The sequence below is a fragment of the Poecilia reticulata genome, chromosome 11, assembly GCF_904066995.2.
Source record: "Poecilia reticulata chromosome 11, P_reticulata-male-v2, whole genome shotgun sequence".
NCBI classification, from domain to species: Eukaryota; Metazoa; Chordata; class Actinopteri; order Cyprinodontiformes; family Poeciliidae; genus Poecilia; species Poecilia reticulata.
Window position 1 is genome coordinate 24,146,000 of NC_088840.1, and position 27,762 is coordinate 24,173,761.

The following is a 27,762-nucleotide window of genomic DNA, read 5'->3' on the forward strand; positions in this document are numbered from 1 at the left end:
TTTGAACTTGTGTTACATTTAGAGCAAGCTGTGTGTGTGTTTCTTATATTTTAGGAGATATTCATATTTCCAATGTGATATTTGAATGTCCTACTTTTTTCATTAAATTAATACAGCTCTTAGTTGTAGTGTATTTTATTTTTTATGTTTTACTTTTTATATTCCTGAACTGAAAGCAGTTAAGTGTCGTCTGCCTGACGCAATGACGTACATGAACCTTCTCACCCCACGCTGATGTACTGGAAAAAAATAACAAACATGACCTCATTACGTCAACTTTTCGCTTCCGCTTTTTTGATCGCTTTCAAAATAAGTACAGGTGTGTATGACTACAGTTCTCCGATAAATATGCTTGAAGTGTTTAGATATAATTCCTCTGAAATGACCACTTCTTTATGTACCAGTAAAAATAGGACTTAATTTTTTTTCTTGGAGCATGGAATACCTTAAATACCAATAAGTAACTCATATAAAAATATTTAGTTTTATAATCTACACTTTGTTTTTTTAATGTATTCATATTGAGCATTCACATATAAATTACCAAACTATTTGATAATATATCAAATTATATTTCTGGCAAAATAAAAAAAATTAAACAATGTGCATTTAAAAAATATATACATAAACATTAGTCATCAAGCAAGTACTGAAAGACTAAGAAACATGAATAGATGTTTTGATAAAAACAGAATTTTTGCATTGCATTGTAAAAATGTCATATTTTGTAAAAAGAAAATTTAAGTACTTATTACTCCTAGCTGCTACACCGTTTTGAAGGAGAAATTTGCCTGTTTTACTTTAGTGACCTTTAGTGTGACTTTTATTTTGAAGTCCTCCAACCGGATGCAGTTGTCAGTTCTTGCTAGCTTCCAGCAGCAGTACAAAAAAAATTGTTCGGATTCGGTAAACTAGCGGTGCTTTTTTATGAAAATGTCCTCCCCATAAGCAGAATAACGGAGCAAACAATGCGTTGTAAAGCGGCGCCATTAAAACCCGAGGATAATGGGTGGTGGTGAGCTCAAGCCCGGATGTTAGAGCAGCTCTGTGACGGGCTGAAGCAGATGGGATCCATGGTGAATTTGGGTAAAAGGCGGAAGACTGCGTATCAACAGGGCGAAACAGAGATGCTACACAGCTACAACCGCTAGTCAGCTAACTGTTTGTTCCAACATGCAGGTAAGCGGAAACCGACAGGGCAGGTAAACATGCAGCTGGCAGGTGGGTGTTAGTGGTGGCTATTACCCACTGCCACTCATGTGGACTGGGCTCATTGTCACAGAAAGGGGGGATAGCTAAAGTTAGCAAGGAGGATGTTGTCGTTCCTCTGGGTGTTTCAGGCAGAAAGCTAGCTGTGGAGACACGGGACATTAGAGCTGAGTGTGTCGGTTACTATGGCTGCATGGTCGTTACTAAATGCAATACATTTAGTCAAAGGTGGGCAGCGTACCGTGCAATTCTCCTCAAGTAAGAGTGGCACTACTCCAACATATTTGTACTTCAGCAAAAGTTAAACGTGACCATCAAAGAAATTACTTGAGAGTTAAAAAAGTACTTCACAGAAGGGTTATTCTATCATGATAAGAACATCTAATATAATAATAAAAGTGATGTGATCAGAAAACGATAATTATGTGCAAATTCTGGTATTTAAAAGACAAACAATAGTACATTTAATTACAAAACAATCAAATGTTTTTTTATGTTTTGGTTAATGAAGCAAATACGTACAGTAGGAAATGTGTATATAGCCATATTAGAACAGCGTAAGGTATTTTCAGTGGCAGTATATAGTGTCTACAGTTTATTTTTGATTTAAAAAGAGGCTCAGCAGATAGTAAAGAACATTAGAAGGTAACACTTTATTTGAAGTGGTGTGCATAAGACTGACATGACACAGTCGTAAATATGTTATAACACCTGTCATGATCATAAATGAGTCTTCATGAACGTTTATGACTATTGTCATGATGTGTCACTTGGTAAATAATTACACTTTTAATGCAAAGTTGCATTAAAAGCGCATTAACAATGTCAACTTAGCATTATTTGGTAAATAATGACATTTTTATGCAATGTTGCACTGAAACTTACATCAAAAGTCCATTAAAGGAGTCAGCTTTGCATTAAAAGTGTCGTTATTTACCGAATGACACGTCATGACAACAGTCATAAACATTCATGAAGACTCTTTCATGTTAATAACAGTGGTTGTGTCATGTTTATGACAATGTCATGTCAGTGAGATCTCTTGTTTGCTCACACAGCTTGTGAGCAAACAAGAGATCTCACTTTAGCATAAACTGTAGGCATGTTTCTGTGTCTCATGCAATTTTGGTTGAAACATGTTTGTTCTTCACTCAGTAACGTTACTACCAGTGGGTAGAGTAACTAGAAATTTTAGTCAAGTATGAGTAGTGATGTATCATAATGTTTCCTAAAAAGTTACTAAAGTACTCAAATTAGTCTCTGCCCAGTATAATTAATTAGTTTATGGAAGCACATAGTTTCCAACTTATTAGCTTCATACTTTAACATCCAACTGAGTGCTGTCAAACCACTTTATGACAGTCATTATGTCTTCAAAAATCATATTGTGTTTATATTAATGTGATGAATTACTACTGCGACAGAAATTCAGTCAAAAATTCAACATTTACCTGTCAATTAAATCATTTCACCTAATCTGCATAGCAAAACTGGCCCAGTTCTGATTTCATCCATTTTTTATACAATGACGCAGCTGTCATTGTAAAGTCTATGCAACGTTACAATCCCGAAATTACTGATGTTTTAAATATTTCAAGTGTTATACATTTACACTCTGCATATTGGATAGACTCTAATTAATGCTCACATTAGATGTTTATTTTTAGTGGCTAAGAAGCTAACGCAGGGGGAGGCTGGTGGAAATATTGTATAATGGTGAAGAAGAAAACAATCATCAATCATGATCAATGTTGTCCTCGTCTCATTGCAGTTGCATATTTTCCTGATTCTTTCAGCCCTATTACACAACACAACCACAACTTTCCAGGACTTTAAAAAAAGTATAAAGTATATGTGCGTCAGCAATCTGGTTCTATAACGGATAAATGGAAAAGCATCCAGCATCCAAAGAGAAACAAGAGATGTATTCATCTTAAATTTGTGGCCAATTTTGTAAAGTTTTGATCTGCTAGTAGTACCAATTTTATCTGAATGTCATTACTCAGTGAGACCTAGATGTTTGAAACTGTATTTTAGCATAATCTACTACCAATTAGTGCAACTAGCTAGCATTACTTTAAAAAAACAGTTTTAGTGTGTTCTCCAGAGACTGTAGAGCCTCACTGTAATAGTAAAATTTCTAAAAGTCTTCCAACATTTCCAAATCCAGTACTCTATTTCATCCAACCTTCCTGTTATCTACTGAAAGACTTACATCTGGTAGAGCCACAAAGAAGGTTTAGAAATAGGAGGTCACTAATTTATCGGTGCAGATTTCCTTAATTTTGGGAGATCAGTGATCAACCGATTTTTACATGTGAAGCCAATCTTATTCACCGATGTTATCAAACTTGGCAAAGGTCTAAAAATCAACCACTGTGCTTTTTTCTCCCGTGAGAGTTTGACTGACAAACCGGCTGACTAAGTCATGTCTGCACACTGTTCAGCAACTTTCTTGATATATTGAGCAACATTTCAGACAGAAAAATGGTATCAGCCAAAATCGGACTCGGTACGTTAGGTTTTTTAAAAGATTGGTAATTGGCGATCGGCCAGAAAACTGCAATCGGTGCACCCCTATTTAGAAACTAAGATTTTTTTTATTTTAATATTGTCCATAAATCCTTCATTTATTTTTAAACTTGTCATTTTTTCTTCAAATAGCTAACCATGAGTACCATGAGTCTTTGTAACTCGGTAACAACTTACACACCGAAGAGTTTTCTTGTTAGCCCAACCTGACGTGTGTTTTGATCTCAGTTCGGTTTAAGAATGAGATTTTTTAGTTTTGAATCAGAAGTGGCTGATCACCAATAATAAAACTTGAAACTGTTTAGTATACAGTACAAAATTATTCCTGTTATCATGACAGCAGTAGAGCTGCTAAATGTCAGAAAACCCTGTAAATTGCACTATTTACATATTTAAAATGACTTTGGTCTCTCTTTCTTTTAGAATTGCAACATAATGTGGTTTCTTTTCCCACAGGAGTCAAAAATAACTGATAAATTTCAACTGCCATCATCCTTACATATGGAACCCTAACAGGACAGCCCACACCATCTTCTGTACTCTGCTAATCTGACCACAACCAAGGATGGCGAGCAGGAGAAAATCAACCATTCCCTGCATGGTTCCTCCTCAGGAAGCCATAGACTCAGATCAGGAGGTGGAGGACGTTATGGACATCACAGACCCTGAGGATAGCAACGAAGTGGCTGCAGTTTATTCCGAGGTTCCTGCTCTGTCGGAGGATCAAGCCGAGGACGCTGATGTCGGGCAGGATGTCGGGTCAGACCCGTACTTGGAATTGAACACGGCTGAAGGGGGATACGAGTGCAAATATTGCAGCTTCCAGACTACAGAGCTGAACCTGTTCACCATGCATGTGGACACGGAGCACCCCGATGTCATCATTAATGCCTCCTACGTGTGTGTGGAGTGTGACTACCACACCAAAAGGTAAAATGATCACTCTGGGTGTCTGTGATAGTATTGGACACTAGTTTCAGGCCTCGTATATTTGTAGACATTGTGCTTCTTCATAAATATGAAATCTTATTGGGCTATAGTCAACAGTTTTCTCATGTCGAGTGCCTTGCAAGAGTATAGATTTTATGTGGTAGACAAACACAAAGTCGCATAACAATGACATATGGTTTTTACATTTTTTTACAGCTAAAAATCTGAAAAGTTTGGCTTGCATTTGCTATATTCTGCATTCAATACGATGCAGTGTTTAAAAGTCTGAAATCGTTTGGAATTTGCTTGTATCATCTTCCAGGTCTCTGTTAGGATGAAAAAAAGCAAATTGAACAGGGAAAAATGCTTCTTTTTCCAGACCCCCCTTCTTTTAGTATATGACAAAGTCCAAGTGAATAAATGCTGTTTTTCCACCTTGTATGTCTTTAGACATAGAATGTTAAGATGGACTTGTGGTTTTTAAACTGGATCTTAAAGTCCACCAAAGAATTGAAACTGCAATTTTTTTTATTTAGGAATTAGTAATATAATAAATGTACCAAAGTTTATAAAACCTTGAGTAATTGTAGGATACTCTCTTCTTTACTTGTCAGCTCCAAAAGTTAGAGGTTTTGAAATCAACACCAAGTCTCACCAAAGTTACTCAATTTGATTTGTGTGTGTACTTTGACTATATCATTTATAACATATAAAGGTAAATGGTTGAATTAATTTAGGGGTACCGGACTAAAGCTTGCTGAAGTCAAACGGACACCACACTTTTCTGATTTTTATTTGGAACCTTAGAAACTGTTTTTTTTTTCACTGCATCTTTATGCACTAGTTATTGGTGCTCTATCACATAACATCCTATTAAAATACACTGGAAATTGTTATTGTAATGGGGGAAAAAAAAAAAAAGGGTACTAATACTTTTCAAGGTACTGAATGTCATTCGGAAGTGGCATCTTCGCCATAGTTTCAAGGCAATTATAAATATGCAAAACTGGACAGAAGTTGGATGTTATGTTTCTTTTATGTATCAATGCTCCTCTGTGTTTAGCTACGACACACTTCAGGCCCACAATGCTCGGCTGCACCCAGGCGAGGACAACTTCACGCGGACGATGGTGAAGCGAAACAACGAGACTATCTTCCAGCAGACGGTCAACGATCTCACCTTCGACGGCAGCTTTGTCAAAGTGGAGGAGGACGAGGCGGAGGAAATGTCCCGCAAAGCCATCCCTCTCAGCAAAACTCCCATCATGAGAATCAAAAGCAGACCGGAGCCTAAAAAGTTCGCCACGGCTCATAAGCTGGCCGTCGACGACGTCATAAAAGTGGAGAGCGACGACGAATACGACGACAGCCAGGAGCCGCCCACTCTGTCCCCAGCTCCGACTCCTGCTGCGTCCACCCCGCGTCTCATCCCCGTCTCCACGCCGGTGCAGGTCCAGACCATCCCCCAGAGCATCATGGTTAACAGCCCCAACGTGCTGCAGATTAAAGGGGGCTCTGCAGGAGGCAGCTCTGTTCTGCCCCCAGGGACTTTGGCCCAGGTTCTGTCCGCCCTGCAGAACCAGCACAGCACCCAGACCCAGCTCCTGATCCCCATCAGCAGCATCCCCACCTACAACAGCGCCATGGACAACAACGTCCTCCTGGTCAGCGCTTACAACAGGTAAATCCTCCTCATGCTTACTTCATCTTTTTCACTATAAATGTTGTTTTAATAGCAATGTTTCAATTAAATAAGATGCAATTAAAATCACTCATAAGTTTGTTCACACAATAAGTCGTTAAAAAATCGTCCTACTACTTCCCGTCGTCTTCTTATAAAAGTGAAAATAACACTAGTGGCGTATTTTTCCCCACTTAAAACACCTGGTTGTTGGTGTGACTCGTGTGATGTGAAAAAATGTGTTTCCATTGCAGTTTTACAAAACACACCAATTTGAATACGGCTGAAAAACTACCTCATTCTAACAGGAAAGCTTTATTAAAAAAGGAAAAGCACAATTTTTTTGTCATTGTCGTGTTTCCATTTAGCTTATTTATTTTCTCAATTCTAGGTTGTAAAATTGTACGGCCAATGGACAAGCAGCTACTGTGTCACATTGGTTAAAAATAGAAACCCATGAAAAAATATCTGTTATAAACAGTGCATGGGTCAGTGGTTTACTTTCTGTTCTTAAAATATTTCAATTCAGAGTTTCGAACTGAATCATCCTGCGAGTATGTAAACAATATTCTTTCAAACTGATAAATGTTGCTTTTCACAAACTTTCCTGCTTCAGTTACTGTCTGACGTTTGTTTCATCGTAAGTATTTCATAAGATGTCAAAGCTTTTATTAACAAGTGCTTTAAGCCTATATCACTGTCCACTTGTTTGATCCTGGCATACTGATCCATTTTTTCTTCATCAAGGCTTTCAGGTTGTTTCATTTTATCTGCTTTCTCGCTGTTTGAAGATTGACCAGAGATTCATTGTAGTGTCCTGGAAAACATCTGTTCTGTTCTAGGATCTATGTGGTTATGACTCAGGTTGTTGATATTGGGAAAACATGAAATTGCAATATTATTGTTAAATATTCTGGTGATAATATTGACTAGGTTTATCCTGCATTCTTGCCTCTACTGACTGTCTTGTCCATCATCACAGTTCCTCCCCCCTATCCCCCTGGTATGTTACAGAGTTATCATCAGTTGTGGACACAAGAGAGTAAAAATATCTCCAAGTACCTAAATGTATTGTAGGAAAGCAAAGTTTTATCTATTAAAGTTTTAGCATCTATAAAATAATGAATTCAAGCTGATTTTTCAGCACATATTGTAAAGACGTTTATGATTTGATATATTGTGCAGCTTTAGTTACTTTTCCTTTTGACCTCCTTCGGCCTGGAAAATGTTCTGCTCCTCACCCATTTTCCCCTGGTTGCTGTTGGGGACATTTTGATCCCATTTTTTCTACGGCAGTGTTTTTATGGAAAATTGGGAGTGAGTACACTCCCTTGGACAAGAGGCAACCTCACATGTGAATGGTCTCGGGTTGCTTCACTGTTGGCCTGACACAAAACTCATGGGAGCATCACCTTCTGTTCTCCTGGCATGTTTATAGCAGCCTGAAGCCTGCTTCACTAACTTTCATTGACATTTAGTAATTGCATTTAATTTAACAATTTTTATAGCACCACAGATTCCATGAGACCTGCCACAATACAACTTTAACTGTAAAGTTTGTGAAAATCTTAATTACTGTCAGTTTTAAAACTTTTTTCTCCCCAACTATAATAAACCTCTTATACAACCTCCAGTGTTCCTGCGTTATTGGAAAGTGAACCTGGTGTATGAAAATTAACTCCCTCTAGTGTTTTTAAAGGATTAAATGTTTTCATCTCATCTTTTTGTCAATAGTAATAGAAATTCAGTGTCACATATTGTAGCACTTTACAGAAACAGAACACATTTAAGTGGTATACACACAGTGGCAATTCTTTTCTATATCTTCCCAAATACATGAGAGAAAATGTTATATATTTTTTTTATTATTTTGTTTATGTCACAGGTTTCCGTATCCTTCGGTGTCAGAGATCATCGGCTTGTCGGCACAGACAAAGTTCAGTGAGGAGCAGATCAAAGTCTGGTTTTCTGCCCAAAGGCTCAAACATGGAGTCAGCTGGACACCAGAGGAGGTCAGTGCTGATGCACCGGAAATCCACATTTCCTGCTGCAGTTTTACATGTTACTGTGTTGCTAATATGATAACACAAACAAACCGCTTTAATTTTAAAATGATCTATAGTGCTGTCAAAGAACGTAGTTCAACATTATGGCCTGATGATGTAGAGGCAAGGGTGGATTTTATTTTAAGTGCAAAGGAAACAGAATGTGTTTGATTAACTCTCAGCACTTTGGAGCAAGCTGCCTGGCAGACCCGGAGGAGTTTTTCAAAGTAATTTCTGGTGATTTGCTGGAAAGCAGTGATGATTTTATTGATTACATGACCTCATTTATGCAGTGCTTGAGCTTTATTGCTTTTTATCTCATCTCCTTCCAGTTGCTGTAATTTGTTGTGGCTGTTGGGTAATTTAGAGCTACGACAGATTATTTGCATAGTTTGCTGTGTGAATTTTGGCTGTTTGCATTTAGTGTGTGTCAAAATATTTCTCTGTGTTTAAAAGTGATTAAGTACATTCACCTCTTTTAATTTAGTTTAGCGGGGAACACACTTCTTAATTCACCTTTTTGTTTTCATCTCTACAACGCTTTATTGAAATATTTGGAAATATATTTTAAAAATATTTTATCATCACCGTTTGCCAGACTCTCAGTACTGACACCATCCTGGTCAAAGTGTTCAATGACATCTGCGTAAATACAGACTGTGGAAGAACCACATTGCTGGTTCTGTTGGACCTCAGTGCAGCATTCCTGCCGTCCTGCATTTCATTAATGTGGCGTTTACATAAGAGTGCCGGGAAGAAAGCCACAAGATGTCTTGTTTGCTAAGTACCACAAGCCTTGTAGGAAACTCGACCCCTGGGTCAAAATTTAACTTCTGACAACAATGATGATACAGTCAAAGCTACACTGGAATGGAGGAGATCAAAGCATGATCATGTGGTGGAGTGGCCCAGGCAAAGTTCAAACCCAGACTTAAAGCTGATGTTCAGATATCCTCTGTCCAGTCTGATGTGGAGCTGCTGTAGTTTAAATGCAGCAGATCAGTCCTGCGAGCCAAGCAGTCTCTCCCCATCTGCAGACTTTTTCACTATTATTCCATTCGCCTCTTGTACGGCTGAAACAAATAATCAGATGCATTGCGATGAATCAATTATTGAAATAATCATAAAATAATTAATTGATAAATAAAGTCCACAGACTCCAAAATATACCAATAGTGGAAAAACAAGATATTGAGATAATTAAGCCAAAATTGTACAAAAAATGTACACTTTGCTTTTAAAACTGTAAAAAAATTATAATATAATTGCCAATTCAGTTCTACACTATATTGATGTTAAATCAAATGGAAAGGGATGAGCTTTTCACATGCTGTTGATAGCAGTTTTAACTTTTGGCTTTGTCCCGAATAAACATAACAAACCATCATTCTCCTACTGCTACCTGTCTTTTTCGCCAGTAGTAACATCTGGCATTGATCATGTGACTCGTATGATGTTTTAATAGTGTTTCCGATGCTGTATGTGAAATACATCCATGTCAATATGACAGAAAAATCACATCATTCCATCGCAAAATCTTTTTTAGAGTTTTTTTTAAGTTGTGTTTCCTTTAAGAGAAAAACTACAACTTGCACTCACTACTCCAGACTGTCCTGGTGAGGAAGTACTCTTAGTTTCCTGGTTTGCAAAGCTGGTAGAAATACTAAAGGGACTTCTAAAAAGTTAAAGGAATTGAAGGGCTGGTATTGATTTTGAAAGGCATTTTGTGTCAAGAGGTGAAATTGTTTAAATCTAGCAACCGCTTGTGTATCTCAGTCTGCTGACGGATCAACTTCACCGTTAGTAAAGTTGACATGATGGAAAGCAAGAAAAAGCTTCTGTTGCCTGGAGGCCTGAGTGGCTAAAAAAGATATCCATGAAATAAAATAATCTTTTTATGTCCCTACTTCTCTGCAGGTGGAGGAGGCAAGGAGAAAGAAGTTTAACGGCACAGTTCAGACTGTTCCCCAGACCATCACCGTCATCCCCGCCAACATCGGCACAGCTACAAACGGACTGCAGTCCATCTTTCAGACCTGTCAGATTGTTGGACAGCCAGGTCTTGTCCTCACTCAGGTGGCTGGCAGCGGGAGCACCGTCCCCGTAGCGTCTCCCATCACTTTGACTGTCGCCGGGGTGCCTGGAAACCAGCCCAAAGCAGCCGAAGCTTCAGCCCCTGAATCCAACGCAGAGGTTTCAGCTTCGTCTGCCAGCATGTCGCTCAGTTTGGATGCAACAGCTACCAAACCGAAGAAATCCAAAGAACAGCTGGCAGAGCTGAAGGCCAGCTACAGCAGGAGGCAGTTTGCCACGGAGGAGGAGATTTCGAGGCTCATGGAGGTCACCAAACTCTCCAAAAGGGCAATAAAGAAGTGGTTCAGCGACACACGTTACAACCAGAGGAACTCAAGGGATCACCACAGCTTGCTGCTGAGTGAAACTTCATCTAGCAGGGCAGCATTCTCAGGAGCAGGCAGAGCAGGGAGGAGCAGCAGCACCAGCTTTACTGAAAACATCAGCGGCGACGCACTGTCAGACTTCACCACTGCCGCAATCAGCACACCCACAACCACCACCTCGACTCCCACCACCATCGTTATAGACTCTAGTGATGATGCCAGTGACTCTTCGCCCACCACTGCCAACGCTCCTGGTTCTTCCGGGTCAACCGGCGAACCGCGCGTCAAATTCCGCCATGCCTTTCCCGACTTTACGCCACAGAGGTTCAAGGAAAAAACTACAGAGCAGCTGCACATCCTGGAGGCCAGCTTCCAGAAATCAGATATGCCTTCAGACGAGGAGCTGAGCCGGCTGCGTGCGGAAACCAAGCTGACGAGACGGGAGGTGGACGCCTGGTTCACGGAACGACGGAAAACGCCTTCAGCGGCGCTGTTAAAAGACAGCGATACTGAGATCGAGGAAAAGGTGAAATCCGTGACGCCTGTAGGATCTCAGGAGGCACAGACCACCGGCCATGTTGGGAGGAAAATCCTGAAGAAGACGCCAGCGCAGCTCCATATTTTGAAGAAAGCTTTTGTTCACTCACAGTGGCCAACTTCTGAGGAGTACGATCAGATGGCGACGAAGACTGGCCTGCCGCGGACCTACATCGTCAACTGGTTTGGAGACACGCGCTACGCCTGCAAAAACAGCAACCTGAAGTGGTACTACCTGTACCAGAGTGGCAAGGTGCACAAACTGTCCTAATTGCATGCAACTAGGATACCAGCTTTACAATATTGGTAGTTTGTTCAGGCACCTGAAGTCTTATTTGCTGTTTTGTGGCGTTAAGGTGGACGAGGCATTGAATGGTGCAGGAAAAGGCCAGAAAAAGTCCAGGAAGCGGTTTCGTGGTTGGTCCAGGAGGACACGCCGGCCGTACCCCTGCAAGCGTTCTCCACAAGGTGGCGTAGGAGTCATCAAGGCATGTGCATAAACTTTGGATTAAGTCAACCTTCTATTGTGATGATCAAATTTTGGTGCATAAAATGATAGCAGCTCTGATTTTATTATAATGTGTAAATTTAAGGTTTTACGTGGAGATTAATTGTACTGTCACTGGAGTTAGTGGATAAACATCTCCATCTGTCACTTCTCTCTTTGTGCTTCTTCTCCAGGTGAAGTCTGGAAAGGAGTTTCTTAAGGATTACTACCTCAAGCACAGAGCTCTGAACGAAAGAGACCTGGATGATCTGGTGACAAAGTCCAAAATGAGCTACGAGCAGGTGAGAGACTGGTTCTCCGAAACCACCAGGAAGGTGGAGGAGGGAAAGGAGCTGTTCAGCGACGAGGAGGCGGAGGAGGACGGCGAGGAGGAGGAAGAAGAGGACGAGGCGGCGACAGCTGAGTGTAGAGACAGTGAGGGAGAAATGGAGGCAAAAGAACAAGGAGAGGTGGCATCAAATGATGAGTGCATAAGGGACGAAAAGAAGGAGGACCCCAATCAAAAAGAGGAAGAGGAGGAGGATGACGCTGTTGAGGAGGAATCTGAAGGTGTCAGCCATTCACAGCCTCAGACTGAGGAGCAGACATGAGCCAGCAGGTGGGCTTGTTTCGTTTTTGGTTCTTGTGCTTTGCAGAAACACCAACCTGTAAAAGCAGGTTGGGTTATTTTTAGACATTTACTCACACCCACTCACGATGATTTGTTTGGACAGGTTTTCCCCCCCAAGATGGAGTGATTATACAACTCCTATCATTTTAAAAAATAAGAATTGGGTGCACACATGAGAGAAAAGACTGTATAGTCTAGATTAAGTTTAATAGTTTGAAGTTTGTGCTGAGTCATTCTTACAACAGAGTTCTGCCTCATTTGTTGACAGAAACTACCTGCAAAATATTTCTTCTGCCATCTCCATGCACCGTTTAACACGGTGTTTGGAGGTTAGGGAGTTGTACTGTATTGTTTGTTGTGTCACCATAATGACAATGACAGAAACGATCAAGGTGTAGCTCTTAATGTATAATTATTACATTATAACCTGTTGTTGAAACTTCACAGTTTACAATATTGTACATTTCTAAAGTTACTGTGCATATTCCTTCTCCAGATTCAGCATTGCTGCCCCCACTTTGGAGCCAACACACAAGATGACGCATATTAGTGTTTCTCAGCTGGCGAGTCAGGACCCGCAGACGGACGCAGAAAGCTCAGACGGATCATGCCACGTCAAACAATGCGACATAATTGAGGTTTGTGCCTTGAAATTAAGTTGGGGTAATGATGCAGCTGAAAATCACTGAATCGGAGGCGATGCAGGACACACAGCCTGTGTGGATTTGGTTTCTTCTGGGTGATGGACAGTGAGGACCAAGTGGATGCACAAAGCAAAGCCTTTCACCAAACAATATGTACGCAAGTTCCTTTGCTGCCCTCTTATAAGGAATGGGACTTTATTTTGGACCTTTAGGTCCTTTTTTCTTATAAAAGAAACTTTGTATAAAGAAAAAAAATCATCCAAAACATTTCTACTAATGTGAGACCTTGCATGGTTTGTCTCATTTTGTGAATCATGGAAGAACATTTTTCTCAAGGAAACGTTCTCTGCTCAAATCCATCAGACACTTTCTTTGTCTCACAGAAAAAACGGTTTTTAAAACTTGAGATTTCTGTGAATTAAAAATGCAATTTAGTGCCATTGAGTTAAGTTTTTTTTTTTTTTATTAATTAAGAAAAATTACCACTGGAATGATTTTCAATATCAGTGTTTTAAACCGTTTTGTATTTTTTCCCCAAATCATTTTACAGTCACAAAACAATATTTGTAATAACTGGATCAATTATACTGTTTTAAAAATGATACAGGTTGGGATTGGGGTCCATTCAGTTTCAGTTAAATCAGATTTCTGTGGAACAAATAGAGGAGGCGTGGCGTAATCCCAGCAGAGCCAAGTGTTTAGAGGAAAAATCCTGCACCAAAAATGTGTTCAGCATTAGAAATGCAGTAAATTCTCAACTCTGAAAACCCAACAGCTATAAAAACAGACTGATTATGAATTTAAACAACATTGCAATGCGTTGCTCGTAAAGGGATAATGGTGAATTTTATTGGGTTCACTTCACAGGTTTTGATCAGTAAATAACACTTGGATGAAAAACAGTTTTCCAGTCAACATTTTGTCAGATTGAGTATGAGGCAAAGTGAAATTCTGCCACTCTGAAACAACACCAATTACAAAAATGTCTTAGGAGCAACGATGTGGACGGGATTCAGTAAGATAGAAATACTTCATAGAACTTTACTTATTTTGATACTTCATGGAGAGGAACAAAGATCTGAGCACTACTACAACTGTTGTAGGTAATAATGCTGCTAATAGTATGTGCTTGTGGTTACAAGTGTCGCCGAATTGTCTTTGTAGACTCGAGTCAAATTAAGAAAATTCCACATAACATGACACAAATTAACTTTAGTAAGGTGTGACTTTAAACAGACTATAACCTTTTTGTGTAAATAATTATATCATATAAACTATTCCTAAACTACAAATTAAACAAGACGCGGAACAAAAGTATGACATGGTAGTTAAGTAGGATAAATTTTAATAAGTAGTAAATAAAGTGCCATCACTGTTATTGCAAACAATAAAAGTTATGAAAATCCATTTTTTAATAAAGTACATGCAGTCATTGTTACTCTGCAGTTGCATGACCCAGCTGGTTAAATGTTGTGTTAAAGATTCTAAATTAAATGTTTTTGGGATTTGATTCAAGACTGAAAAGCTTTGAAACTGACTTTTTGGAACTTTAAAACCAGTGTTGCATTAGATGCATGTTAACATAAAAGTTGCATTAAAAAACAACCATGGTTTGTGGAACAATGACCTTCCTTTTTTCCCTTTGGGAACTTGCTTTCAAGGGATCTTGAATAAGAAAAATAGCTTAGTCCTGATTTGCAATAATATTTTAGTTTCAGTTAAAGTATCTTTAACAAGGTACAGCACTATTTAGCATGGATATTCCACTTTTGTCTTGGTTCTACTCTGACAAGCTGTTGGCTGGAAATCAAATCTGTTTCATTAAACCAAGATCAGTTAGAAAATTAGCAACTAAATGGACATAATTTCTCAGCAGAATCCCTCTAAAGTAAACCATTCCTTGATTCACATTTAAGGAGAAAGTGCCTAATTTGACAACCTTCAGTTTATAAACTTATTTGTGAATTCAGAAACTATAATTTAATTTTATTTACTGACAAAAATCTGTACTGGCTTTTATGAATTCTGCCTACGTTTTCTAGCCAATTTTCTTATAGACACTTATGAAAACAGGAAGAAAATTATTTTTAAATATTTTTAAAATATGTTGATCGTTTCTTGGAGATAATTATGCTAAAAGCATTAAAAAAAAAGAAATCAGTTAGAATCCTGATGTAAAATATTGACTGCCTCAACGGTTTTGTAGCATTCTTAAATGAACCGAAATAATCATGTTTTGAATTTAAAAAAAGGGTTTGATTTCTGTTTCGCATTCAGAATACAATACAGTTTGCTCTTCAGGAAACAAGCAACGTTACCTCAGTCAGTTAAGCTACAAACTCAGTAAGATTGTGACATTTAGAAAGATTCATACAACGGTTTTTCTTCAACTCAATACTGTATGCATGATGAGTACATAGTAATGATGTCTTTCAGAAGGCGTTTCTCTATTATGTCTTTGCCACCAAAGTAAGTGAATAACTTTAGAAAACAAAACAATGGACAGTTCAGTGTCTTTATCGACTCAGATACGGGTGAACTAGTAAACTAAACTTTCAGGTTGTGTCAAATAAATTACAGACTATTTTAGGCATAATAAATAATCTCTTGGCTCCGTTTTTACCTTTTTAAGACTTTAAGAAGTATAAAGACAAAAGATCTTATGTTGCTTTCCTTTGCTTTCTACTTTGTTTTTACGGAACCATGTCAGGGTATGCACACAAAGAAAACAATCCGTTCTGGTGGACTCTGTTTGGTTTGTAATCATTTCATCTGCAACATGGATCCTCATGTCAGCGCTGTAATTTGGTAAAGTTACGCATTTTCTGCTATTTTGCAATTGCTTTAATAGCCAACAGTTTTTAGTAGTTAATTTATTTATTATATCTGAACTTTCATGAATACCTTTTTCTTGTCTGCGAGAAAATAAAAAGTGAAAACCTGATTGAATTTGTTTGGGTTTCATTTTCTGAGCTTCAAACCAGTTTTGAATGAATGTCAGTGAGTGGTTTTATGTTCCTCCATGTTTGCTTTCCACCGTGTTTAAAAAATTGGCTACATGTTGGGATGCGATCTTTAGCCTGATTTGTTTTTGTTACTTCGCATCCTATTTGTTATTTGTTTCTGCTGGTTAATTTGTTTTAAAAATATGAAATTAGTCCCTCCCTACTATTGCAGAAGGAAAATCCATTCACTTTTTTTTCCCCTTTCATCATCTTGTTGTTTAATTGTGGTGCCAACAAAGCTTTTTATATGCAAATGATCATTTTAGGGGAGCCTCACAGCCGATTTGGGCATACAGATAGAGCTGCTAATCAGGCTTATTTTTGTCCTTACAAATTCACAATGATTGCAATTTGTAAAAAAAAAAAAAACAATACATCCTCACAGCTTTATAAATCTCATTAAAAGAAAAAGGGAAGCATAGTTTTGACTTTTCAAGCATTTTTTGCATTTGGCTATTTTTTTCATTTTCTTATCTTTAAAGAATTCCTCTAAATTAGTTAAATCGTGATGTAAAACAACAAAAAGGTGTTACAAAATGAATACATTTTCATCGTGAGAATGCTTAAGAGAAAAATCAGTGTATTTTGTCACCTGTTGGTTGCTTAGCAACCATAAAACGAAAGCCACAATTAAGACATAAAGCCATAATTTAGACATACATTTCTAAAGACAACTTTTTCCGTTTTGGTAGAGCAGGCGCATCATACAGGGAGGACATGCTCGGTGCAGCTGACCGGAATCGGATGCCCTCTTGTTGTTTTTCCTAATTAATATTGCATAAAGACTACCAGTGCCTCCAAATCTTTAAAAAATCCTACAATACACTGATTCAGCCAAAAATTTACAAAATCTTTCAAATAACGTTGTGAAATTCTTTAAATTGTCACCCTATAAATGAATGTTAAGCCCTTACTGACTGCATTTTTTAATGTAAAAAAATATTAGGGGTTTTGATGCCGAACACAGTTGAAGTTCATTTTAATATGGCATACACAATAAATTAAAGTTTAAATATTTAGTATCCCAAAACTAAAACACATATAATTAGGAATAACTAACCACTAGATGGCAGCAAAGTGCTTCCAAAATAATTCTTGGTGCTGTAAGTGAAGAAAAAGCATCAACTGCCCAGAGTGGGATACCATCCATCACTTAGCTGTTTTAAGACCAGGAGCAGGTTGGAGTGAATACTTCACAATAATAGAAATATTTTAAAATATCAAAGTCAAATTTAGAGTGTTTTTGGTCTAAAATTTCTCAAAACCCACCCAGGGTGTGAACAACTGGAAAGACTAGTTTTCAATGTAAAACCAAGTGAAAAGTAAATCTATTACACCAGATACAGATGTGCTGTTACAGCATCACAAAACATCTGAAAAGTTTAGAAACACTAAAGTAAATGGTGGGGGCGGAAAAATAAATAAAAAAATTGCTTCTCACCACTGTGGTGATGTGTATTTTGTGGTACATTTCCTGGAAGTTTACCCAGAGCAGCTGAAATTGGGGCGAGGTTGGAGCCGGCGGGTCACCTGTCTCTCCTTAAATGATGAGTCCAGACAGAGGCTTCAGTATCCGTCTTGATCTGAAAGCAGAGTTGAAGGAACTGTTTAAATCTGGTTAATATAATCTTAGAGTACAGAAGAAGATTCAGATTTAACTGCTTAATTCCGTCTGAAATACTTTAACGCTGCTTAGTAAAATGTGTGCCAAGGAATTCAGATGATTGTTTTAAATCCTGATTCTTTAGCAATTCTTCAGCAGTCTTAAATTGTAGGTGTTCTTACACAAACGGAACTGAAATTTTGCCAAAATAATACCATCCACTAATCCTTTTACTTCCACTCTCCCTTTTGATGTAGAGTAACAGCAGCTCTTTAGCTCGCTGCTTTCCTCACCAAGATGGAGCAGAGCTTGGTGCAGTAAGCTGAGGGTCAGGTGAGGACAGGAGCTGAGGCATGCGGATTTCCGCATTGTACTCTGGCTTAGACATTATTTTAAAAAAGCAAAAAAAAGAAAAACGTATTCTTACAAACTAAAACTCAAAAATGGAAACTAACAGCTTCTCTCTTTACAACATTGCAAACTTTTATCAGTCTTGGTTTTGTGCAGTAGATGCAAAAGAATGTAAGTTGTACAATTTTAATGAAAATTTTAAGTCGGGATGCACTAATTCACATTTTTTCATTTCCAATACCGCTCTCTGAGGTTTAGTATCTGAGATTTATTTAGCCAGAACCGATCAGATAAAGTTAAAACGTTTCTTTCTTTTAAACACAGAAGACACAAATGTACTGAATTACACCTTTATTTTCTAACTCTGCACCAGTACAGCATACTTAAATACACCAATACCATTACAAACTCGGTCAAACATGTAAAACCAACGCAGCGCTTTCATTTGTTCAGTCAGTAAAATAAGGATTATAAAAGTGTGAAGTGCCTTGAATGGCAGCTTCCATATTTACTAGTGTACCTCCGTGTGTTATTTCTTTTCAACTTAAGCCAATATGTTTATAACCACTGAAATAATGTAGCACAGCTCATCTTGGACCGGTGTAATATTCTGCTGGGAACACCTGCAGGTCAGGTTTTCCAGGACGAAGGTAATGATGAATAATTCCACATTTTTCTCTATTTTAAATTCAGTTGTGGTTTGAGTGTGTGTCTGCTTTTTTCAGCTGGTGATCTGAAATGTTTTACTCTTTCTAAAAATGAAAATTTCTGAAGCCGTGTTGTTAAATCATAAATTTTCACTTCAGCTGTAAACAGCAGCTGCCTCATTCCTTCAGGCTTTGTATTGTTGTAACGCTCCCTGAACCATTCAAGGTATTCAATGTCTGTGCCAAGTTCGTCTGGTGAAGTGCCATAGAATCCAAAAGCACCATAGAAACCAGTTTAACCAGTGCAGACAACTTGCTCTTCTGCTTCATGATGAAGTTCCACTTGCAGTTCCTCTTCAGCTTCTCTAAAGTTCGTTTTGGCTATGTGTTTTTTTTTTTTTTTTTTGGTTTCAGCTCCGGCTTTAGAAGAATTTGTGAACAAGATGACATGAAGCATTTTTTGGGGCCTTGTTGGGGAGTTTTGGCACATCTGCCTGGTGAAACCCGGCTGTTGTTCTCTTCTTGTATTTGCTCCAGCAGATGGCAGTGTGAGCTCAAACATGAACCTCTCTTTCCTCTACTGTAAATCATGTAAATCTGGCTGAGGTTAGGTAATACACCATTTGTTCACAAATCTGGGAATTATGCAGCTTTACTGGAAGTTAGGTTTTTGGAAAGCGGCTGCTACTGTGAGTTTTTTTTTTCTCTCTCCCTCGATTTCTGGGCTTTTTCTTATAGATTTTGGTCTGAATTAATGAAACATTTCTAGGGGAAAAGGCTGAGCGGTGCCCTCAGTAACCAAAAAACGAGCTCTGCCCCATTTTGTGGCATCGACTCTTCCTCAAACACCAGTTACATGCCGCACATGGTTTGGCACAGACTGCTTTGAAAACACAAGCCAACAGCAGCCTTGCAGGAGGCAAAAGCTTGAATTATATTTCGGTTTAAGGAAAAGGGAGGGAGGTTAAATTAAAAGGAGGCAAATGAAGAGTTAACCTGCACTAGACCCATGTGAACTGAGCAGGACCTGCTCCCCTCCTAATCAGAGCAGAGAGAAAGGGATAAAGGAGGAGGCGGAGGGTGGGAGAGGGCGGAGGGATGAGGAGGAGAAAACGAGAGTTGACACGAGTGGTGAGATGGGCCGAACAGAGGCCATGTGAGGACAGCAGAGAACATTTCCACTACTGACCTACTTCCACACACTCGCTCCCTCTCTCACACACGCATACATACCCACAGAGAGAATCTATAGAGCTGCCAGATGACGACTAAATCTCTTGTTTAATTCACTCCAAAAACAGAACGAGCTGTGAGATAGATGTCTCGTTTTCCTCTTGCACATATATTACTTCCACCGACACTTTGACAGACATTCAAAGCTGTGAAGAAAAGTGACAGATCTTGCTCCGTTTTTGTCTTAAATGTTTCAGTCGAAACTAATTTTAATATCAGATGACTCGATTTGATGAGAAAAGCAGTTTTCATATGATGTTTTCTTTTACCAAGGGAATAATGCCGTCCAAACCAAAATGGCCCCATGTGACCATAATTGCCCCCTATGCCTAATAACTGCTTGTGCCACCCTCAGTAGCATCAAGCATTTCTAATAACCGGCCATCAGTTTTTTACATCGCTGTAGAGTAATTTTTGCCCACACTCCTTTCAAGAAATGTTTCATTTCAGCCACATTTGAGTGTTTTTCAGTATGTTCAAAATCACGACAAGGCGTCTCAATCGGATCTAAATCAGAATTTCAACAGAGCCATGACAAAACCTTGATTTTGTTTTGTTTTTTTGACCCATTAAGAAGTGAACTTGTTGATATGCTTTAAATAATTGTCGTGTCTCTTCGAGTGGCTGAACATTCTCCATCAAGAAAGCAGAATTCATGCTTTCCTCAATTACACCAAGTCGTCCACATCCAAAACAGCCCCACGTCATCACACTACTACCACCGTGTTTGAATATAGGTACTTCCGCTTTTGGCTCGTCTTTCTTACGTTTTGAAAATCATCAATGTGTTTCTTTTTTGTTTTTTTCTGTTTGGTGAATGTGAGTTTGATCTTTCTGGGCAGTAGTTTCCCACAGAAGCCATTTTTGCTCAGTCTCTCTCTCATTGAACACTGACCTTATCTGCAGTGAGTGAGGTCAGCGGTGCTTTAGATGTGGTTCTGGGCTACTTTGTGACCTCCTGGATGAGTCATCAAGACACTCTTGAATTAGTTTAGGTAAGTTGGGCAATTCCAAAAATTTTCGAAATCGATTTGCCACCATTTCCAGACTTCTGAATGTTGATGACTTTGTCTCATTTCCAAGGGGTTGCGGTTACTGTTATATGGCACCTTTTAGATCTTTCAACCATTTCATTGCACAGAGAACTTTAGACCTACAGGAAATTTATTTCCCTCGACATTTCAGGGTCAGACGTTACACTTGACGTGCAGTCCTTAGAGTTGAATTTCAAGAATTTCTTTTTTTCCATTTCTCGTATTCTCTCTAAAGCTCTGCGATAATGTCTGGATGTTTCAGTAAATACAAAAAGTTAAAATCTTCTATGAATTTATTGCTAAATCAGTATTTATGTCATTCAGTTAAGATTTCATAGAGCTACAACCTTGAAAAAGATTGCATCCATTTCTATTGCAGCGAGGCTTTTAGTTTTGCCGGTTTTGTATCAGCTCCATTGCTTGAATGATTTGTCTGGGCTGTATTTGTCAATGTATTAAAAGATGAGAAATTCAGTTCAGTTCTAAATCCACTTTTGAAATTAAAAGCAAACAGCTCTGCATGCTTCTTGAACATCTGCTTTCTTGGTAAAATGACCTAAAGCAAGCAGTGTTCCTGCATCTGAGTGCAGGAAATCATTTGAGTTTCTTCTGCGTGTCACAAGATTGATCGGTCTAACACAGGCTACCTTCAAGCATTCAGATCAATAGATCAGAGTGAGTTCATGAGCATCTCCCGCTGAGGGAGGTTGATGCAGTTATGTAAAAAAAAAAAAAGCCTTAATGAGATTATTCAGCATCGTTGCTTACATCTATCTCTAGTTTATTCCTCTGTGTTCCCATAGTGCACTCCAGCCATGCTCCCTGGTTCAACTCTATCTGTATCCAAAGTTGGTTCTATGTTAGTTGGTGAGTCTGCAACTATTGACGCTTTTTTTTAATAATCAGAACCAGCTTTAAAGTCTTCAGTAATATGTGTTAAAAGCAAGTTTTTGTGTGCATTGGGGACCTATGACTTTCCTCCCTGGGTCACCACAGATACTGCCTTGGATTATTTCTGATAAAATAATTTTATTAGTCTCCCATAGGAGAAATTTATCTTGGAAGATAGACTGGAAGATGCTCTAACATAGAAGTCTACATCACAAATTGGGATTTATCAATTTGTATTCTTGCCCATTTTTCCTGCTTCTTACTTAAGAACATTTGAGGGAAAACATGTTTACGTGTTACCCAATAGATCCTGACCACTAACAGGTGCAATGATGGAAAGATAATCATTGTTATTCACTCTGTTAATCGTTATAATTATATGCCAGACTGGTGTTTATCAAGGCCCAATATTGTGGTGTTGTCTTGGTTCATTCACCACAGATAAAAAAAAGTTAAATGAAGTTCTGTGTATTTAGCTGAGAAAAACATTTTGTAACTTATTTTAAATCAAATATATCAGCTTTTTTTTTTTTTTTTACCGTATTCAGGAATATATGATTTTTTTATTTGACTGGAGAATGGAACCAGAAATAAAACAATGTGCCAAATTTAGGTTCAGATTTTCAGATTTTCCGTCACATGTCCAACATGCACTGAGCTAAACACTTGTTCCTGCCTTCGGAGTGTAATTATCTAAAATATACAGGTAAAAGTTGAAAATTCAGTCTATAAGCAACCTTATGACCAAACCTGAACCTTATATTATGCTTCACATATTAAATCCTTATTAGATAAATTAAGTACTCATTAGCAACCAAAGTGCTTGTGTTCTTCAAGTAAACTAATAATACACAAACACTCCGCATATGTCTGTTTAAAATATATATCTCCTAGTTTTATTTTTGTTTGATTGTAAATTAAACGTTCAGATTTTTAATTTGTCACTGAACGCATCACAAGCACAAAAATAATGAAGAACAAAGCAACAGTTCTCAATGTTGTTTCTAATCCGTTTGACAAACAGGCAGGCAGTAAACTCCAGGAACGATGGAGCTAATGTTTATTTACAATGCATGTGTGACTGGTGTATAAATCACTCCAAGCCGTTCATCACATCAGTTCATATGCAAGGTGGAGAGTTTCAATAGTTTGAGAGTCTCAGCAAAATAAAAGAAAGAAATAATATGGCATTTCATTGCGTAAAATATGGATCTCTTCCTGCTGACTAAGCAAGATTTCGTCAGAATATGACATCCAGTATTTTGGACTATATGCTGGTCTGAACTCTTTTTTGGTGCTTTCTTTAAGGGGTTTTTCATCAAACTTCCTGTCTAAATTCTATTTTACATCAGCCACAAATTTGAAAGAACATTATGTAATGTTTTCAAATTAAGGACAATAGATCTAAACCATTCATGATTGCTCCAGTTTTATGATCAAGCTCATTCTCCTGCTAAAAGGTGAATCTTCAGCCCATTTCCAAGTCTTTTGCAACCCCTAATGGGTTTTCTTTCTGGAATGCAAAGTACGTAGCTTGATTTATCTTCATATTAATCCTGACCAGCTTCCTTCCTGCTGCTGGAGTAAATAAAATCAGAATAGCTTCTGTATAGTCTCCTCAATACTTATTGGCTGTAATTTTCATTCATGCAACCATAAAAAAAGTAGGGAATTAGCTTTGGGCCTTTACTTCGCAAAGGTAATTCAGATAAAATGTGTCACAGATGTAGCAATACGTCAAAACTTTTGGAAAGCAGAGTCAGATGTATGCTGTAAAATTCCTTGGTAGATTACCAGTAACACTGAGTTATCTGAAAGGACTGGGCTTTTCTTAACCAGGAATTGGGACATTGTGATCCTCGCTATTTCTAATTATCTAATTTAAATGCTCTGATTAAAACCACCTGGTGGAAACAATGGACAGGACAAAATGACGAACATAATTTTTAACATCTTACTTCTTCACAGCTGTGAAATTTAATCTCAATGCATTAATGTGTACAAAAACAAAAAAACAACAAAAAAAACAAGCAAGCCAACACACAAAAAATGTCATTTTGTTGTATTTTTCAACCAACACAAGGTGGATTTGTTTACCCTAAATGTTTTCATGAGCAGATTTCTCAGGGTGCAATCATCCTGGCTATGCTATCCTTTTTTAATCCCTTTTGTTTTTTTCAGCTGATTACGCAGCAAAGAGCGAGCGAGCAAGGGGGAGACACGGAGCGCGAGAGCAGGAGAGAGGGAGGAGGAAGGCCAAGGCTGTCTGGTGCCGGGTGGGTCATCCAGAGGACATCTCTCCTCGCTTCACCTCATCCATGCACGCTCTCCCTCTACGCCTAACTCTTCCTATACAACCCCCTCCCGCTGCCATCCTCCACACATCTGCAGTTCATGCCCCTGGTCCCTGCCGGCTCGCTGCATCGCCCTACATATCCAAACGCCTGGGTCACTGTATGACTATATCAGTGGCTGCAAGCAAAGCCGGCTGCAGCACGAACGCACGGATTCAACCGTTCCGAGTCTGGCAGCTTAGTCATCCGCTCATTCATTTATGCAAGTTTTCATTTCAGTCATGAAAAAAGAAAAAAGAGGAAGATAAATTCAGGCTGTGCTTCTGTCACAGCAAGACCATTCTGATCCACAGAGGTATACTGTTTCAACATGTTAGGGAGTGAAGTTATAAAATTTAGCTGTTATTTCAATGAAAATTTGCACACAAAAAAATAAATTCAATGCAACACATTTCTTTCTTAAATGTTTGTAAATTTGCCTTTGGGTTTAGAGTTTGATGCACATATATTTATTACATTATCACGGCTTATTAATTATAGTATTCATTTTATGGTTTCTTCAGGTACCAATAAAGGAAATTTGACCGAAGGTAGTAGAGTTATGAGTTTAAAGGCTGAACAATTCTGCAAAGAGTTTCTAATAGAGGAGATTTTACAGTTCTGGAGAAAAGTACAGCAGAACCAGATCAGAGAAAAAAAATTCTGACAAAAAAAGTCTCATTAGGATACAGGACCATCATTAAAAAGTAGGATTTGGATGTAACTTGTATTTATAAACAGAAGTAAAAACTAAAAAAAAAAAATGTGTTCAACCTATCATCACTTAATGAGCCACACTTTGGAACCTGTTGCATTAGTTTTTAACACTTGGTGTCACATAATTTTTTGTCTAGGTTTGGGAATGGGAGGAAATGAAAACAAAAGAGTAACATTTTCCTTGCAAATTTTTTCTCAACTCCAACCTGGTACTTTTAATGAGTGGCAAACATGAGCGACATTAGTTATGATGGCTTTCGAATTAATAAAAATACCAGAGGTCCGGGTATTAAAGTTGGACCTGTGCGAATCGTTCAAAGTTTAATCTCATGATGGAACACCATGGAAATATTATTTTCCGTTTGCATATTTATCCCGGCAAGCTGGATGGATAAACTATTCATGCAAAACAACAGACTGAACATAATAACAAAGACCATTAAGACATAAGAGCATTTTATTTTTACTTCCCTACTTAGAATAGTATCAACCTAATTCATAATTTCTGAAATTGGATTACAGGCATATTCATTTTTAAACAAAGTTTCTGAGTTCAATCCTGGTGAATGCTACGTCTTGATGCTTGTTTTTCTTTGTTAAAACCCATCCATCCATCCATCCATCCATCCATCCATCCATCCATCCATCCATCCATCCATCCATCCATCCATCCATCCATCCATCCATCCATCCATCCATCCATCCATCCATCCATCCATCCATCCATCCATCCATCCATCCATCCATCCATCCATCCATCTTCTGCTTAATTTAGGTGTCTACTACCAACAAGCATAAGAGATCCAATTTTAACATCCAGAATAAATCTTTAACTTCAAATACATTTCCTAAGGTCATCAGAAACATCTATATAACGCTACACATCATTTGGACAAATTTTAAACCATAACATTCTCATTGGAGTGATAATCAAAAAGGGGGATACGCTACTATTAGTTAGAGCATCTTCAAGCATTCGGCATGCTGAGCTGAGTGAATTGTCTTGGGCAGACAAGACATGAGCTCTGTAGCATTATTACTGGGTCATTTCCAAGACATTTTAGTAGCACTGGATGTAGTTGAGATGTCTTTGTTGTGTGATGCTCACACCAATTAATCTGTACAAATAATACATATTAGCCTGGCTGAAATGGATGTCCCATAGCATTTGCTATGGAATCAGATGCACAGGAAGGTGATGTGGGAGCACTATTTACATAAAGCACCACATCTATCAATGTCATTACATAAAGTCATTACATAAAGGGGGAATTAGTAATAACTCGGTTTCCATTTTTGGCATCACCCTTCTTAGTGAATTTGATTTGAACTCTATAAAGGATGGTGAATGAATCTCTGAATCTCCAGAGAAATACATTTTTACCTAAAGTCTTTTTATAAAGACCTCTGTTCTGTAACTATATTACTTCGGGTCAGAAACAGCCTATGTGAGTAAGATGTTTCTCCTCATCCTCAAGTTGTAATATTTAGTGTTAAATGTAAAGAATTCACATTTCTGTAGCTTTTCCTGTCTGCACCACCACCTGCTTTTGTGAAACATCCAGACATTGCATATCTGTAACTGCAAGACTGATTCATAATTGATACAGTAGGACGTCAGTCATATTTCACTTTGTCAAATTAAACAAATTTCTGTATTTTTCAGCTTCTCAAACTGTAACAGCAGGTAGCAGCTGTCCTTTAAAAATCAGCACTTATTTCCCCCCCATTTTATTCTGTCAGCCTTTCCTTTTTTAAAACAATAGATGTGTCATAAATGGAGAAATCATTATTCGAGCTAACAGTCGTCACACCTCTCATTATATCTATTCAGTCAAAAATAAGGAAGAAAAAGATGATGCAAACCAGACAGCATTTCCTTCCACAGTACATTTACCCAGTTTGCCGTTTCCTGTCAGAGCGCTGCAGCTCTCCTCCTCCTCCTCCTCCTTCTCCTCCTCCTCCTCCTCCTCCTTTTCAGTTCGCTGATAATCCCTTCAACATGTGAATAAGTCATCCACTGCTGCCAGCTCACAGACAGGTCACCCTGGCTTTCTGGGTTTTATCTAACCTGGATTTCAAATGTTAACATATGTGATTTAAGCTGTAGACCAAGGCACCTGGCTGGTTTTGGTTTTCTTTACCACTAAATGACATAAAAAGACATGGAAAGAACACACTTAGATATGCCAACTAATAAAGCAAGCACAGTTATTCTGAGAATATTCAACCTATGTTATATAATAAGCACACTGATATTATATATAAATAAATTCCCTTTCCCACATTTTCCATGTGGTGCCTATGAAAAGTATTGACCCCCTTGGATCTTTTCCCTTTATAGTTAATGAACAAAACTTGACTTTTTTGAACAAAAAAAAATTTTTTTACTTTAATGTCGAAGGAAAAACATGCGTAGCTACCAATCAGGCTTGTACATCTGGACACTGCAGTGTTACTATATGCCGACTATATACAACATATGCTGACACTATGAAATATCTGAGGGATCTCAAATAAAGGTCTTCACATTTGTTGCCTCTTCATTGATCCAGTCTATATGGTTCCACTCTACAGATGGCGTTGAGCTTAACATTAATGCTCCTGCTTTGTTGTGAACCAACACCGGCTGCTCTGCCTGCTCAGTTGTTTGCCTTTACTTTGGAGAAACATCTGCCAGGAGTACATACGCCGAGTCTCTTAGAGAGAAGCAGTTTGTTTATTTTTAGCCTTTCAAAAAACTCCACCTAAGATATGAGGAAAGATAACCTCTGATCTTTTTCGAAAGCTCATTTCTGCCGCTTGTGACTCGAGTCCATTTCTTTTGATAAGCACACATAACTTGTGGCCTGC

The 27,762-nt window shown here is 38.3% G+C and overlaps 1 protein-coding gene across 2 annotated transcripts; it reads left to right on the top strand.

Annotated features, from left to right (window-relative positions):
- The first annotated feature begins 838 nt into the window (after positions 1–838).
- LOC103472790 (zinc fingers and homeoboxes protein 1-like) lies at positions 839–27,443 on the top strand. Of its 2 annotated transcripts, XR_001777115.2 has the most exons (9): positions 839–1,179; positions 4,198–4,671; positions 5,735–6,352; positions 8,238–8,364; positions 10,315–11,586; positions 11,690–11,821; positions 12,015–12,439; positions 12,948–13,089; positions 24,041–27,443. XR_001777115.2 is itself a non-coding variant. In XM_008422627.3 (8 exons), the coding sequence occupies exons 2-7, from the start codon at positions 4,307–4,309 to the stop codon at positions 12,429–12,431; spliced, it is 2,931 nt and encodes a 976-aa protein (XP_008420849.2). In that variant the 5' UTR covers positions 839–1,179; positions 4,198–4,306; the 3' UTR covers positions 12,432–12,439; positions 12,948–16,039. The 2 variants fall into 2 exon arrangements, 1 of the variants encoding a protein (XP_008420849.2); XM_008422627.3 differs by lacking the exon at positions 24,041–27,443 and having other exon boundaries at positions 12,948–16,039.
- Positions 27,444–27,762: the final 319 nt, after the last annotated feature.